General features: G+C 47.2%; 1 protein-coding gene across 3 annotated transcripts in view; it reads left to right on the forward strand.

Annotated features, from left to right (window-relative positions):
• The window catches only part of stat6 (signal transducer and activator of transcription 6, interleukin-4 induced), a 115,954-nt gene that overhangs the window by 32,479 nt on the left and 66,292 nt on the right, over positions 1-17,183 (forward strand). For all 3 annotated transcript variants that reach the window (XM_084333164.1, XM_084333162.1, XM_084333163.1), the window contains exons 4-7: positions 2,450-2,594; positions 5,463-5,546; positions 5,859-6,039; positions 7,892-7,989. In XM_084333164.1, the coding sequence (XP_084189290.1) occupies positions 2,450-2,594; positions 5,463-5,546; positions 5,859-6,039; positions 7,892-7,989 (508 nt within the window). The remainder of the gene's footprint in view (positions 1-2,449; positions 2,595-5,462; positions 5,547-5,858; positions 6,040-7,891; positions 7,990-17,183) is intronic.

Here is a 17,183-nt window from a genome sequence, read left to right on the forward strand (position 1 = left end):
TGCCTGGTTTTCCTCGGTGCGCTGCCTGCTTCCATTGGTTAACCTTTTGTGTGCTTACGGCCATGCTGACTGCCTGTTCTGCAGGGTCAGTGTGCCAGGCGGTGTACTATTGGGGGGACAGGGCCCGCTCGGCTGAGGGGCTTTGTCCGAATACGCTGGCGATGTGGGGGGTGGGGTCACTAAGTGCCCACCTGGTGGGGTCTTGATGCTGGCATCATGGACTTCTCCGGGCCCCCGTTCCAGGGGGTCCAGTCCCTTTGGTGGGTCTGGGCCTTCCTTCGCTCTCCGCTGCTACGGCCTTGCCACGGGGTTGGGTTTGCCCTTGACCCCGTGTTTCTGGGGGCAGTAACGAGGTTGTTCCCTCCGTTCGTTCCCGGGTGGCATGCGGGTTGTGCGTGTGTGTAGTCGTGGGGTCAGGCCACGGTCTGCTCACCCTGTGCGTTGAGTTTCTTGAGTGCCTCTTCGCACGGTGGGGTCCGTCGCCCTCCCGGGAAACCTCTAATAGGGGGGGTGCCCTCCATTAGGGGGGGTCGGGGGGGCTCGGCCCTCCCTGTTCTGATGGGTGTGGGGGGCTTTCAGCGGGGTGTATTTGTCGGCCGGTGGCTCCGCTCTGCCTCCCTTTGTGCATGAGTGATGCCGAGCGGATCCACTATGATACAGAACGATAGGTTATGACTATAACCAAGTTCTGTCAATAGTGGTGACGCTCGGCATCCGACGCCGCTGCAGCCCTTGATCTCACCTTGTGGTGAAAGCTTGGGAAGGAGGAGAGCAGGTAACCACACACCTGCTTATGAAGGTAAGCTAACGAGGGGTGTGGTCAGACGAATACTGGGATAAAGGTACATTGTGGAATTTTATTCAGTGCGCGTGCACATGCGGGGATAGTGCATGAGTGATGCCGAGCGTCACCACTATTGACAAAACTTGGTTATAGTCATAACCTATCGTTAACGATGTAGCTTATAGGTGTGCCTCTCATTCCTCTATGTCTTATATATTTCCTCACTGATTCCTGACTCTTTCCTAAAGGCAGAAAGATACATGTTACGGTTAACTGTGTTATGCATAGTACCGTAATTCCTCTAATTGTAACCGGGTCTCAAATACAAGCCGGGTCTCTATTAATGGCCGGGTGCGCTCTTGAGCAAAGCAATTATAAGCCGGCCTCCTAATACAAGCCGGGTTACTAATATACTGAGCTGCATACTGAGCTAGTTACTTGATTTCACTTTGAAAACGTTGAAATGACCAGTGACCACCTGTAATTGCACTGTTTACTATTTCATACAGTACTTGGTTTCAATAAATGAACCCAGTACATTTTACTGGGTTCAAACTGACACAAAATGTTGATTTATTCATTATGATCCGTTTGAAAATTTGAAATATAGGCCTCCCTCTTATACAGGCCTCCTCCTAATACAAGCCTGGTACCCGCTACAGTTGAAACAAATACAAGCCGGGGTTACTATTAGAGGAATTACGGTATTAACTATTCACTGTAGAAATGTATCGGATGTTGTGCCTAGGCTATTATTCTTTCACATCAAACTGCATGACGGTGCAAAATTCTTTTTTTCAATAAACTGAATGAGCACCATTTTGCCTTTATTACCAAATGTATGTGTTTTATTGTGATTTGAAACTACCTGTTAGGAGTGTAGGTGGGGATACATTTTGCCACCACTGCAGAGGTTATAGGCTGGCCTGCTACCTTCTTCCCTCTGCTGTGGCCGACTTGTACAGGAGGCAGTGTCTTCATTGTATGCATGAGAAATGTCTAAACTGTACATGAGCCCAATGATGTGTGCACAGTACCCTGGTGCCCTATGGTTTCAACGGAAATGAGAAGGGGAGAAAAGAAATAGGCTATTGTTTGAGAACACTGCTCGTACTAGCTGCTACTTGAATATAGCTCCCCTCTCCACTAAAATGTATCAGCAATAGTAGTAATCATGGATTATCGTCATAGTTCTTGTAATCTTCAATCAAGTCAACTGTAAGTAATGCTTGAGAGTAGCTAGCTAACGTTATATATAGCTAATGCTTGCATCACCATGGAGGTCTAAGGTAAATGTGTATCTCATGAACGTATTTTTCCACTGCATATTGTAACCCTCTGTCTGCTTCTAGATGAAATATTTGTGTTATCTTTAAAAAACAGGTCTATTACCTGCTGTGGTAAATCTCCCGCGGCCTAGCCCCTTTCGTGACTGTGAAGCAAGGCTTGCATCACAGTCAGGAAAGGGGCTGCCTGCGGCCATCGTCAACAGTCATTCACGGTCGACTTTGTTTGTCCGACTTTTCAAAGGGGGCGTGGCTGAGCGATAGGTCTATTGCAATATCAGTCAAAATAATTGCAATGAGACGCACATACGCGTATGCAAGTTGGTATGTGCTGGTGTGCGTTGGTGTCTGACGGGGGCCTGGTTGTGTTGTGTCTCAGGGAGGACTTCGAGCCGGAGAAGCTGGAGCAGGAGGGCCAGGCCCAGGCTCTGCTGGAGCAGATCATCAGCATGCTGCAGAAACGGTCTCAGCAGGGAACCAACGTGGTGGAGAAGATGAGGCTGAAGCACATCAGCGGCAACATGGTAGAGAGAGATCCTAGCTATTATACAGACAGATACACTAGAGTTCATGTGGGGGACTGTTTGTATTTATGGCCCCAAAGGGTATACTTCAAAAAGACATACTAGTTAATTTATTTTGGGGGGGAAAGTCCACCTCAGTACTGTCGTTTGGTTCCTTTCATTCGTTTTTTTTATATAGTTTTTCTTTTGTAATTGTTTTCTTACTTTAACCTCTTAAGCCCGACAGGGCCGGTACCGGTCCCAAAATGACATCACGTCATAAATCAAGCTCTCCAGACTGTCTGACATAATTATCGTTTTTCTTTTCAAACGTATTCAAGAGTTAACATAATAACCATGTCACAACAGCAGTCATAGTGTATATTTTCAGCAATATGTTTGTTTACCAATAGGTTAAAGTGTTATTAGTGAGATTTTAGTTTTTGAAATGGGAAATGAAAAGTAAGTTTGAGAAGAGGACATCCAGAGCTTTCAATGAGCGTTGCAATTTTTGAAAAACTACACTTCCCAAAGGCTTATAGCTCCCTTCAAACAAATGACTTGCTTATGAATTTATTTTATTCTCTTATTACTCGGGATTATATACCACAAAACTGAACGTTATTGGCATATATTGGAGCACAGTTAGTTTGTCTCCCCTATTTTGAGCATTTAGCAACCATCTGATTTGAAATCAGTTTCAAAATGGCGGAGCTGTTGCACGAATAAAAAACCTACTGTACATACAGTAGATTTCATTCTCTGTTCTTCATGCACGCCTGGTGATACTAAATCCAAATTGAACTCTGCCACTTGAAAGAGGAGATTTGTCCCGATCCATAGTGTGCAAGTTGGCTATAAAAAGGTCATTTATAGGCCTCATATTCTATATTCTATAATAATATTTCATATTGCATGGGTCCGGATGGCAGAATTCAGTACTGTATCTACAAAACCTTCTGTATAATCATCTTCATTTTATTAATTTTCTTAGATTTTTTGTACACGTGATCTCAAGAAGGTACTGAACAAGCTCAGTGGCAGTTTCTTATGTCTGGTCATTTTTAGCATGGTGTGTTCACTGTCACTGTCAAAGATACAAAAAAGAATCATAATTCATATTCTCCTTTGTTTCATCACAATTTAAGCAAGCCTAGTAATAGACACAATAGACACTGGGAGTACATTCACTGATGTCCATAGATACCAAGAACATGCAAATGGACCTTGTAGAAGTGGAGCAATATTCCATTTACCTAGGTGTGTATTTTAGGCGGATTTTCAGAAAATAGGGCTCCGGGCTTAAGAGGTTAAACATTTTCTATACAAAACAGACCAGAAACCACACTCATGAAATGAAAAAAGAAGAAATAAAAAAACGAAATAAATAAAAACAACACAAAACAAAAAGGGGTGGCGTCGTGGGCCAATTCCCACCTTCTCCTCGGAGGGAAGGTGACTTCTCATTTTAATATATTTTTCACCTCACACAGACCTCACAGGTCTAATTCATTTTTGTTTCATAAGGTAAAATGTGGATATTGGAAGAAAAAACAAGTTTCCCCTGCCACAAATGGATGCTGAATGTTACACAATGCAGTTAAAAGGTTGTAACCTTTTTATTTTTGTTGGAAGAAGTCCATATCTACGGAAGCCCTAAGAGGCCGTACATTCATACATTTTATTGACTCCGTTTTCTCGTGATAACGCGATCATTATCTCGTTATCACAAGGAAACAGACTTCGTTTTCCCGTGATAACGAGATAATTATCGCGTTATCACGAGAAAACAAATTAAATCGGATAAATTTATTTCAGGGGGGTACATGACATACAGGTATACACAGTACTGTTATATTTGCGACATACAAGATATGCAAATATACAGTACTGTTAAACAGAGATCCTAACAGAAAAATTGTGAACAACAAGTCGGCAGGAGGGGTACATCTCTGGCAGCTAAGGGTCAGTGGCATTGTTCGTCATTGTTCATATTTTTTCCATGTACTTGTGTACAAGGCTTGCCACGGTAGTCGGTGATACCGCGTTACTCGGTGTTCAGGCATCCACAAGTACATTACTTGCCCACCGCCCCCTCCGGTGTATGCTTTTTTTTATTATAGAAATAAAAGCCATTTCGTAAATCTTCTAAATGTGCCCACATTCAAATGAAGGTTTCTCAACGAGGGGACAGAGCTTGTCGAAGGAGGTTGCGAGGGCTGAGAGGAGGGTGGAGGTTGCCATCTCTGTGGGGAGAGCAGAGAAGGTGTCACTCAAAGGTAGAGCGGATAGTATGTCAGAGGAGAGGGTGGAGGGGGATAGGGAGGGCAGGTTGCGTCTGAGTGAGACGGTTTGAGTTGGGGTGAAGGCCTTTCGGTTAAGCATGAGAGTTAGTGAGAAGGATATGAAGGAATGTTAGATACATGCAGGCGAGTTACCGTGGTGTTAATGATGCTGGAGTTACGGGAAAATATGAGATCCAAGGAGTTGCCTGCTTTGTGGGTGGGAGACATGGCAGTGGGAGTCAGGTCAAAGGATTGTAGGAGGGAGACCACTGTGTCCGACTGAGATGAGTCAGGCAGGTTGAAGTTGCCCAATAGAAGGAGGGGGGTACCATCTTCCAGTAAGGAGCTTAGAAGCATGTCCAGCTCATCTGGGAAGTGATTGAGCAGACCTGGAGGGCGATAACGTACACAGGCCTGTGCTCAATTATCACGTAAACTGCTTGTGAAGTCACCTCGCGGAGGAAAGAAACAGCTGAACTGTGACCACCAATGTCTTTTTGAAGTATATCATTTTCAGCCAAAGACCTAAGTACCATCATGACAGTGCTCTCTGTTATACCCTCTAACTATTCTGATGTGATGTGCCTTCGGTGTTACCTTCCAGAATAGGTTCCGACAGCAGCCTCTCCAGTTTGCGGTGATCGTCAGAGACATCCTGAGGAACGAGAGGGTGCTGCTCAGCCAGGCTGTAAGATCATTTATAATATAGTAAACACTGAGTGTATGCAATGGAGCCTCATAGAGAAACCTCATGAGAGCCCGGTGAGATGCCTAAGCATCATGGTAGGGTATGGTAAAGCTGGTGCCCTTGCTATTTCATTGTGATGACGCATTGGACTTTAAACCAAGTACGTAACTGGATGGATGGATGGATGGATGGATGGATGGATGGATGGATGGATGGATGGATGGACGGACGGACGAACAAGCTGGTGGATAGATAGAGAGATAGAGAAACAGAGATAGTATATTAACTGAAGTCCCATGTCTGTGGTCCCAGAACGACAAACTGCCCCACATTTCCCCACCCCTGCCCACGGAGGCCGTGTCCTCAGCCCCCACAATGCGAGATGTGGACCACCTGGTTTTCAAAGTGCTGGAGGTCCAGGACCACCGCCAGAAGATCCATCAGATGCAGGAGGAGCTCAACTGGGAGAGACAGAACTTTGAGTCTTTACAAGGTAAGAGCTGGATCTGGGAGAGACAGAACTTTGAGTCTTTACATCCGTAGCTAACATTGTATTGTATCGCAGGACCTTAGCAGTTAGCATGCCTTTTACCATGCTCTTTGTAAACTTTATGTACATTATACCTGTTATGTCTTATTCTTATTACTTGTATTATTGCACAATCGCTGCAGGCATGACCACCCGCATTTCACTGTATGCTTGTATGCCGTGACAAATAAAACTCTTGACTTGACTTGGCTTGATGACAGTAAGGTTAAATAAGGTGATTTTTACTAGTGCAGTACCCGTTCTGGGTGTGGCTGTTCGGAGCGTGTGCCCATTCGGAATGGGCCAATTGCTTGGCTCTCGGTATTGCCGCTTGCAGCGCTGTCGGGAGGCATGCCCATTCGAAGGACGCGGCTGTTCAGAACGCATGCCCGTTCAGAGGGGGGCGATTGCTTGGCCCCTGGAAGTGCTGCTTGCAGCGTTCTCGAAAACCGCTCACCCGATCGACTTCACACTCAACACTGCACTCCCTTGGTGCCTCAGCAATACACCCGCCAAACGTAAATGTTTGTTTTTATAGCACCACCATCTGGCCAAATGCCACCACATTCGACACTGCACCCCCCCCCCCCCTGGGTCCTCAGCAATACACCCACTGAGCGTGAAGTCAATTGAGATATGTGAAGGACAGACACGCACTATAGCGACTAGGGGTGTAACGGTACACAAAAACCATGGTACGGTACGTACCTCGGTTTTGAAGTCACGGTTCGGTACAGGTTTTCGGTACAGTGGGGGAAAGTTTGGCTTTCCATGTTCCACTCAGGGGTGATGTAGTGTGCAGTAACTAATTGTACTTGTAGAGCTGTCAACGAATATTCTATATGGAAATTAATAATCGACTTGTAATTATTTTTTTAAATAATAATAATTATATTAGATTGTGAAAAAAACAGCCTCCGGTGGGCGGTCGTTAGTGGTTAACATACCGTTGTATTCGTTCGGTACACTACACAGCCGTTCGTTACGGTACGGTACTAACTGAAACGGTTCGGTACGGATACGTGTACCTTTACACCCCTAATAGCGACCATTATATTCGACGCCACACTCCCATGGGTCCAGCGGTACACTCACGGAATGTGAAGCTGATCGGATGAGCGGTTCTCGACAAATGCGAAGGACAACCAGACAGACAGACAGAGACTAGACAGAGATTCCTCCCTTTATAGTTAGATTTTAACTTGATGGGGACATTAATCCACTGCCAAAAAGTTCTAATGCTTGACAAACTATGTTAAGTAAGAGATTTATGATTTCTTTGAGACGTCTGATTTCCCTTGCAACTACCACAAGCAGAATGTTTAGCATTTTTGGTGGGGCTATGGGCTCCACTCCAGTATATTACACTGTAGTAGTAGCTATTCTGCCAGTTCCTATTGCAGTCACAACAATGTGGGCTGATAGATAGGGTCCTGTACAGTTGTGTCATCTTAAAGCTGCTTTACCGGACCGTGAGGCACATTAGCCAAGTTGCAGTGACTCACTAAAAGATTGTGGCCTCATGTATATGTGGTGTGAGCGATCAGACCTCAATGTGTCCTCAATGCATCTTGGATGCGTTCACACCAGTAGCCACCTGTCCACTTGTGATCGGATCACCCAGGTCTTAATGCTAGGTGTAAACAGGGCCTCTGGGCCTGAGGACGGATCAGCATAACGCTGCTGCTTATGACTTCAGCAGGTCACGGAAAATACACAAGGCTCTAGCAGAACAGAGTTATTTACGGAAGCTTTTGTGTCTCCTTTTCTCATCTTAGAAACTAAAGTTTAGATCACTGTTATACTGTCTTGCCAGGGCCTATCCAACAAAATGGCTTGGACCCACAAAACGAAGTCCAGAAACTCCAGAACAATATCCAACAGCTGGAGTACAAAGTGCAAGTCATGGCCAAGGTAAGCACTCTATACAGTACATATATACAGTATACAGTACAGTGAAAAAATAATGGAACGTTGGAGTGAAACTGTCTACCACTGCCCTACACTGTAATCAAATCATAACAATCTTAACTACCCACCTCATACTATAGTCTACCCATATACGCTGTATGATAGTATGTACAACAGTGCTGTATATACTGCATATTTATATTTGCATTTATATTCTTATATTTACCGCATATATATACATTTTTGTCTGAATATACCTGTATATAAGCCATCTATATACTTACTTATACACCTGCATATAACCCATAGCTCTGTATGATAGCATACACAAATGCTGTATATACCATATATATATATTTATTCTCACCGCATATCCACACCTGTCTGTATTTACCTGCACATAGTCCTTTTACATATCTGTACTAGATAGTGATACTATCTACAGAAAAAGAAAAAAACTGAACTGAATACTATATCTATATCTGTACATATCGTACTCTTGCTAGTTACGCTGCTGGACAGTATGACTATTATCATACTGTCTTTACACCTCTATCACTGTACATATTATACTACAACTCTGTACATACATCTGATTAGCACTACACTCAGTAGTACTAATTTGTATATTTTGTACCCAGTTTAATCACCTGTGCATTGTATATTGCTGTTGTACTTTACTGTTACATTTGCACTCTGGTTGGATGCCAAACTTCTTTTTGTTGTGCTATATAATGGCAATACATTTAAATCTAATTTAAATTGGTTATTTTGCTGCAAAGCTTTATTATTATCAGAGCAGTTATCTGATGCAGGAAGTTAATTGTATTTTTTGTAAGGAAAGAGACAGTCTTTTCTGTACCCATAATATGTCCTTAAAAGCATATAGAATGTTAATATTAGAATATTGGAATCCTATGGATGTGTATATACTGTATAATATATGAAGTTAAGTATTTTATTTGTGTGTTTCTGTTGAGATCAGAGGCTCTGTGTAGGATTGTTAGTAACTGTCTAACTGTACATATGGCTGTTTACACTAGTAACTGTTTACCTGCATATATATATATATATATATACTTTAATCGCCGAAGACGCTGGGCAGCGTCTTTCCCCGCCATGCTTATTCTGCCGAAGACGCTGGGCAGCGTCTTTGATATCAATATTTAAAAAATCTGTGATCGAAATCATATTTCTCCCCCGGAGACATGATATGTACTGTTGAGCCCCTCTCAACTCTCCAACGGTTCAAGAGCGCCATCTGGTGGCCGATCGGCGGATCGCCCAAACAGGAAGTGATGCGGATGAAGTGGTGCTCACCCATATTTCGTCCGGGCACTCGCTATCGTTAGCGGGACTCCATCTTGACACACTGGATATCGATCCATTGCAAATAACTCGATAAACAACATGATTTGGACGTATATACTATTATACAACCTGGAAATGGATCGGATATTTCTACATCCCATAATAGGAATATTTCAGTTCCACGCTCATCGTCCAACGGCGCGAGGAAGATACGGTAAGATTCAGCGTTATTTTTTAACGTGTTCGATATAAACTGCTCTGATGATCATATCACCCACACTAGATGAATGATATAACGTTGGCCACGGAATTATAAACGACCCCCCGCCCATCCGGTCAACATCAGATCATACTTAGTAACTCCTAGAAGCACGTCCAGTTGACATTTTTTATCTCGCACAGATTCCTATCAAACTGTATTTCATCATCAATATAATGCATTTGGGGCTATAAATCAAGTTCTGGAGAAAGCTGCAGAAAACGATAAAAACATACTTATACTTTAGACCGTATTTTAGTATGAATATGTGAATGAAAAAGTATAACGTTGCTACACCCTGAACAATAGATATAGGACGTTGAATGGGCCATATTAATGTCAATTTAGCAATACAATTTAAAAAGTTATAGCCCTGCAAAGAAGGGGAACTTCTCCATGTTAAATAGGGCTGGCGAGGGATGGTAAATTATGAATTTAACCCTGGCGATCAAAGTGTTAAAGGCTAAAGACTGGAAACCATGCCTCTTGACCACATTATTGTCGCCCTATAGCTGAGTTCTGTTAACAGGTTATGGGCCCAGATAACGCCGGGGCGAAATAGTGGAGGTACTGTAGCAAGCTTAGCTGAAGTTATAGGCTAGGATAGCACCGGGAGCACCGCGTGGCTAGTCGCTAGGCCAACAAGAGCAAAAGCTAAGCATACCATTAACGAAGAGGATGAAAGCCAAGAAGACCCACAGGAAAGTCAAGAAGGCAGCAGCCGGGAGTCGTTGGAAGGCAGCGACCAAGAGCCCCGAGGAGGCGGCGCCGGGGAGACGGAGCATGCTGAGCACGGCGGAGGCGAGGGGGAGAACCCCACCTTGGAACGCGTGGCGGCCAGAGGGAGGAACAAAGGGCCACCATTCAATGGAAAAGCAGAGAACTAGGAACTCTGGGAAGAGCGCATGCTATGCTACATGCACGGTACGGGGCTGAAGGAGACGATCCTGGGGGTCCCCACCGGAAAACTGACAGCAGAAGAGCAAGCCCTGGACGACCAGCGGAATACTAGCGCGTACTGTGAGTTAGCGCTGATGCTTGACGACACCAGCCTGGGGCTGATATTCCGCGACACTAAAGACAGAGGCCGAGAAAGCCTGGCGGTACTGAGAGAGCATTTCATCGGGCGAGGAAGACCCCGAGTCATGGCCCTCTACATAGCACTGACGACCCTGAGGAAGGGACCAACCGAGACTGTGACCGAATACGTCAACAGAGCGGAGCTAATCACGACGCCTATTGAAGATATAATGCTTGTTTGCAAAGTTTGCTGGAGCCACTTCATCCAGAAGGGCACACCCCGGTCAGAGAGCGGACGCAGACACAGAGAACAGTCCTTTCGTATTTATTAAGGATTCTGTTGTTGAGCGATATGCTTCCATCCAGGTCGTAGGGCTGGATGGAGCGATCAAAGATTGAGTGAGTGGTGTTCTGCAACAGATAAGCAGAACACACAATAATTAACAGAGGTACATGCTTATTAATCATAACCTGAACACACAGCAAAATATGCTATCTAGCATATTAGCATTGGCTGCATGGACCAAACATAATGCGCACAACTGAAAGGATGCTATCTAGCATGTTAGCATCGGCCGCATGGACCAAACATAATGCACACAACTGAAAGGATGCTATCTAGCATATTAGCATTGGCTGCATGGACCAAACATAATGCACACAACTGAAAGGATGCTATCTAGCATATTAGCATTGGCTGCATGGACCAAACATAATGCACACAACTGAAAAAGATGCTATCTAGCATATTAGCATTGGCCGCATGGACCAAACATAATGCACACAACTGAAAAGATGCTATCTAGCATATTAGCATCGGCCGCATGGACCAACATAACAAGTAAATGGCAGAATGCAATGGCATCCAGAACACACAACTGAAGAGATGCTATAGCATTATTGGCATTAGCATAGCTCAATTAGCAGCATGAATTAACACAACGTAGCAAACCAAATCATAGTCACACATGCATGTCACAGCATCTCAACACATAAGGCAGGCTACATATGACATGTATCTATCATTACCATAGGCACTATATTTGTAGGCTATTGGTGACTTACTTAGTTCATGAACGCACTCTTACTGGGAAAGCAGACAGCAATGGAACACATGGGGGCAAGATGGCCGCTGTATTTAAACCCATTAGGACCCCTGGGCTGTCCAGAGAGATGCCAGACTATAAATAATAGGACCCCTGGGCCATCAAAGAAGTGCCTGACTGGAAATGACAATACACAGCATAACAAATCATGGGGAATTTACAACAGCCGCCCCAAGAATAGCATAGCTATTATGTAAACAGTCAAATTCCCTAAGTGGCTACCGAGGTCTCTGATTGTCGCCATCATTTGCCACAGTCGGGTCGGGAGCGTAGGACACTTGTGGCAGGGAGGCATCCCGCCGCCCCATCAGCAACCTGTTTGGTGTCACATAATGGTGGCTTAAGGGGACGCAACCGGGCAGGAGGTAAGTCTGCCACCATTGGAGCCACCGGCTCCCACCTCCACTTCCTACATCCTGTGCAGGTCCTTTGATGATGCTTGATGGCCCGTCTTCCCCACAGGACCCAGTACTGGTGCCTGATCTCTGCGAAGACCCTATCGGGCCCTGGGTGGAGTAGGCGGGCATCTACATCCTTGATGAGTTTCGTCACTGCATGGCCAGGATCGAGAACTATGGGGTGGATGTCAGTAGAACAGGAGGTGTCCAGGTGACAAGAGCGTCCACCAATTTGGAGAAGACCCATTGTATGATCCATCTCTGGTGAGAGCGTACTGAGCTTACTACTGGGCAGTACTGGGTTTCCAGCTCTGAGACACTTAAATCCCTCTGGGAAGCAGTCCGCCTGGCTGGTCTTCAGCAGGAAGACTTCGGTGTCATGCAGGTTAGGTTGAGGTAAGGAGGAGTCGGCCGCCGCCCCGTGATGGGTGAACCATGACTCGTCAGACTCATTTACCGCTTCTTCACCCAGCTTGGCAACACATCCTCCATCAAGCTTTTTGATCTCTGCTCCAGTGATTTGAGCCTTAGCTGAATCTCCTACCAGTCTTTGCTCTGTGTTACGGGGCATTGGCATGACTGCTTTGGCAGTGGCTTTCAGTGGTGGCGCGTCCTTTGCGCGGAGCAGAGGCGTGGCGTATCGGAGTGTGTCACCAACCTTCACCCTCTCAGTGCGTGCTTCCAGGATGCCCACAGTCTCGTGGTCCAGACGGGCCCTTACTGCTAGCTTTCCACTTCTAAATGGAAGCACATCAAGCTGCCAGAGACGTTCAACGTGTTGATAGAGGTCGTCCGGTGCAGACTTGAGAGAGGTAAAGTAGCATGAAGTAGCCTGTGACGCAAGACCATCTGGGCCTTGGAGTGCCCAGCCGAGCGCTGTGTGGACTGCTGCGGGTCCACCTTTGGGGCCGAATCTGATGGGTTCTTGGGATGTGATCAGATGGGTGCAGTCTGCACCAATTAGCAGTAGTGGATGCACTTGACTGAAGTCCTGCAATGGGAGCCCCCTCAGGTGGCGATAGCGTTCCTGAAGCGCAGTCACAGGGTAAGACTGCTCGGACAGGGCTAATCGACCTGCTGTAAAGGCGCCCTTCACCAGGTGCTGTTCAGAAGGATGAGTCAGGGAGGCCACATGGAAATCTACAGACTTGCCAGTGAGGCGAGCCACGTCCTGGCGAATCGTCCGCAGTGCGAGGGACTCCACTTCGCCTTTAAGGTCCAGGTGTCGAGCTGCAGCAGGCAGTATTATCGTGCGTTCAGCTCCATCGTCTAGGATCGCATAAGTGTGCAGTAACTTGCTCCCGTTAGTAATGACGATTGGTACCACCTTAAGGTACACCTTCCCTCCTTGTTTGGAGTTGGAGAGCGAGGCACCATCCTTTGGTGTGATGAGGTAGGCACGGGGACCCGGCTTGGCGATGGCGTGGAGAACTCTGAGGTGGACCTCCTGGCACTCACTGCATGGTTTCCTCAAGGTGCAGGCATCTTGCTCATGGCTGGTACGACCGCAATTACGACAACGTTTGCCATTTGCTATCCACTTCTCAACCTTTCCCGGCGAGCATTGGACAATGTCTGGACACTGCGATAGGTAGTGCTCGGCACTCCTACAGAAGAGACACATCCTCTTGAACTTCTGCTTCTTGGCTTCTGATTGAGATGTCTCAGCAGGCTGGTGGCTGTCTTGTTTAGGCTTGGCGGAGCCATAATAAACAGAGAAAGGCTGGTTGCAAGGTCTGGGTGGGGGAACTTGCTTGTCTCTGTTAGAGAACTGTGTCCCTTCCATCCGATGGCGCTGTGCCATTCTCTCTGACAGTCTTTGAGCTTCAGCCTTTACCCTGAGCCAGTCGGCGAGGTCTCGAAGGTCGTACGTTTTTAAGGCTGGTCGTGTCGAGGCGACCTCGAGCCTGTAGGTGCTCCACAAAGCCATCTCTCACTTGCGTAGGGAGTTTACACAGGAGCCGGTCCACATGGCCGGTCGACCTGACTTCCATCCCGTTAGGTCCTTCCAGTGATGTGAGCATTCCCACTAGCAAGTCGACGCTAAGGGCGAAGCTCTGGAAGGCTTTGGTATCTCCTGCTTTGAGATCAGGAGCGTTCAGTAGTGCGGCAATCTCGCTTTGTGCAAGCTGATATGGCTGTCCGTATTGCCGCTGCAAGGCCTGCATGGCGGCGGTGTAGGGTTGCGCATAATGCCTGCAGGACTGGGCTATCAGCTTAGCCTCATCTAGAACCAGCTGCTCCATAAGTACACGGTACTTGTAGTGCTCAGAAAGTTCAGTGTGGGCATCGAGTAGGTGGTCCAGCGCCATCTTAAGGTCCGTGAACTCTCTCTCGCTGTCATGGACCAGGTTAGGCAGTTTAGGTACAGGGACTGGCTGCCTGGGAGGCTGGAGAGCGTATGGATCCTGTAGTGCTGTGTACTGGGCCTGACGGACATACTGGACCGGTGGAACTGCTACATGATAATAGGGTGCTGGACCGGGTGTTGGATGCACAAGCTGATAGGCTGGCTGAGTCGATGCAGCAGGCTGAGGCTGATACACTGGTTGTGGATGGTGGCTCAGTTGGTGCAGCAATGGTTGATACATATGCTGAGCAGGGATGGCTTGTGGAGGCTGACATGCTGGTTGTTGATGGCTCTGCTGGTACGGCAGTGCTTGATGCAATTGCTGAGCAGTGTTGATTGGTGGAGGCAGATATGATGATCGTTGATGGTGGCTCAGCTGGTGCGGCAGCGCTTGATACGCTTGCTGAGCAGGGAATACTGGTGGAGGCTGATATGCCCTCGCTGCTGCGACAGCGGTTGTGAATGGTGAAGGCGGCGCTGTCCAGGAGGGTAGTTGATAGGTAGACTGCTGAGGTGCACCTGCTGTATGTTGGCCCACTGGCTGGAGAGCAGCTGCAGTGGGTAACCATCGTGCAGGGTAGAGTGCTGTTGCAGTCTGAGGTTGATAATTAGGCTGTGCAGGCGTAGCTGTAGTATATTGATGCACTTGATATGCAGATCTCATTGGCGTAAGCTCATACCGGGTCTGTGCGGCCGCTGGTGTGCTGCCATGCCTGCTCCTCACCATTGATGACACAGGCTGGTTTGACCGGTAGGTAGGCTGGTAACTTGGTACCGTTGGCATTTGCTGGCCCACGTGACCCACTGCTTGCATCACCTGGAAGTCAGACTGTGGCATGACCAGACTCATCGCGGTGGGGGCTGGGGGCCTCGGAGCAGCCCCGAACAGCGGTGCGGAGGTTACTGTCGGCGGTAGAGACTGAGTCGACATGTAGGCTTGCTGCCTTTGGCCCGGTGTACAGGTTGTGGCTTGAGACTGTAACGTTGCAGTTGTTGGGCACAGCAGCGGTATTAGTGGCAGCGAGCTCGACCATGGTGAGCGGTTGGGTGGGACGCTCAGACTATGATGTGACAATGGTGGTGGAAGGCGTAGGGGCACGGTAGAGCAAGGTCCTCTTGCGTCAGAGGTGCCACCTGTTAGGCTCCGACTGTGGTGGCTCTGCTCTGATGGGGATGGCGATGTGAGCCCCACACACACTTCCCGCTGGTCAGGCCGGGTGTTAGCATACGGTGATAGGTCCCAGTGTCGCGTCTGATCGACTGCTCCCGGCAATGAGAGGCAGGGAGGGGGCCCGAGCGCAGTGTGGAGCTGGTCACCTGTAGCTGCAAACTCGGTCTGCAGGCTGAGTGACCGCAGCTGCTGTGCGGTGGCACCTTCGCTGTCATCTGGTAGAGACGGTGCAGTATTAGGCATGAGGGACTGTGGTAAACTAACCAGATAGCCTTGCAGGTGTGCTGGAAGCTGTCGCAGCCTTCCTCCTTGTCTTCCATTTTCGTCTGCTGCTGTTCTCTGTGTGTCCATGGCGCCGTCGTGGGTGAAGTTCTCCGGCTCGAAGGACCAATATTGAAGATATAATGCTTGTTTGCAAAGTTTGCTGGAGCCACTTCATCCAGAAGGGCACACCCCGGTCAGAGAGCGGACGCAGACACAGAGAACAGTCCTTTCGTATTTATTAAGGATTCTGTTGTTGAGCGATATGCTTCCATCCAGGTCGTAGGGCTGGATGGAGCGATCAAAGATTGAGTGAGTGGTGTTCTGCAACAGATAAGCAGAACACACAATAATTAACAGAGGTACATGCTTATTAATCATAACCTGAACACACAGCAAAATATGCTATCTAGCATATTAGCATTGGCTGCATGGACCAAACATAATGCGCACAACTGAAAAAGATGCTATCTAGCATATTAGCATTGGCCGCATGGACCAAACATAATGCACACAACTGAAAAGATGCTATCTAGCATATTAGCATCGGCCGCATGGACCAACATAACAAGTAAATGGCAGAATGCAATGGCATCCAGAACACACAACTGAAGAGATGCTATAGCATTATTGGCATTAGCATAGCTCAATTAGCAGCATGAATTAACACAACGTAGCAAACCAAATCATAGTCACACATGCATGTCACAGCATCTCAACACATAAGGCAGGCTACATATGACATGTATCTATCATTACCATAGGCACTATATTTGTAGGCTATTGGTGACTTACTTAGTTCATGAACGCACTCTTACTGGGAAAGCAGACAGCAATGGAACACATGGGGGCAAGATGGCCGCTGTATTTAAACCCATTAGGACCCCTGGGCTGTCCAGAGAGATGCCAGACTATAAATAATAGGACCCCTGGGCCATCAAAGAAGTGCCTGACTGGAAATGACAATACACAGCATAACAAATCATGGGGAATTTACAACAACGCCATTAAGGGGTGCCGGAGAAGCACCAAGCGATGGGCTAATGATGGCGATGATAATGAGAGGACTACCGGAGCTGTACAAACCGTTCACACTCCTGGTAACACACGGTTCAACGGACATGACGTTGGGACAGTTCAAGGCTAAGTTAAGGAACTTCGAGGCCTCAGAAGATACCCAACCAGCCGCCGCGGAGGCGAGAGAGAGGGCGCTAAAGGCCCGAACGACGCCAAGGGAGAGGACCAGGATCACGACGGAGCATGCGTGCTGGCGATGTGGAGAGAAAGGTCATCGGAGAAGTAACTGCACGAGGGCTGTCTG

This window comes from Notolepis coatsorum (assembly GCF_963971535.1).
Source record: "Notolepis coatsorum genome assembly, chromosome: 17".
Lineage (NCBI taxonomy): Eukaryota > Metazoa > Chordata > Actinopteri > Aulopiformes > Paralepididae > Notolepis > Notolepis coatsorum.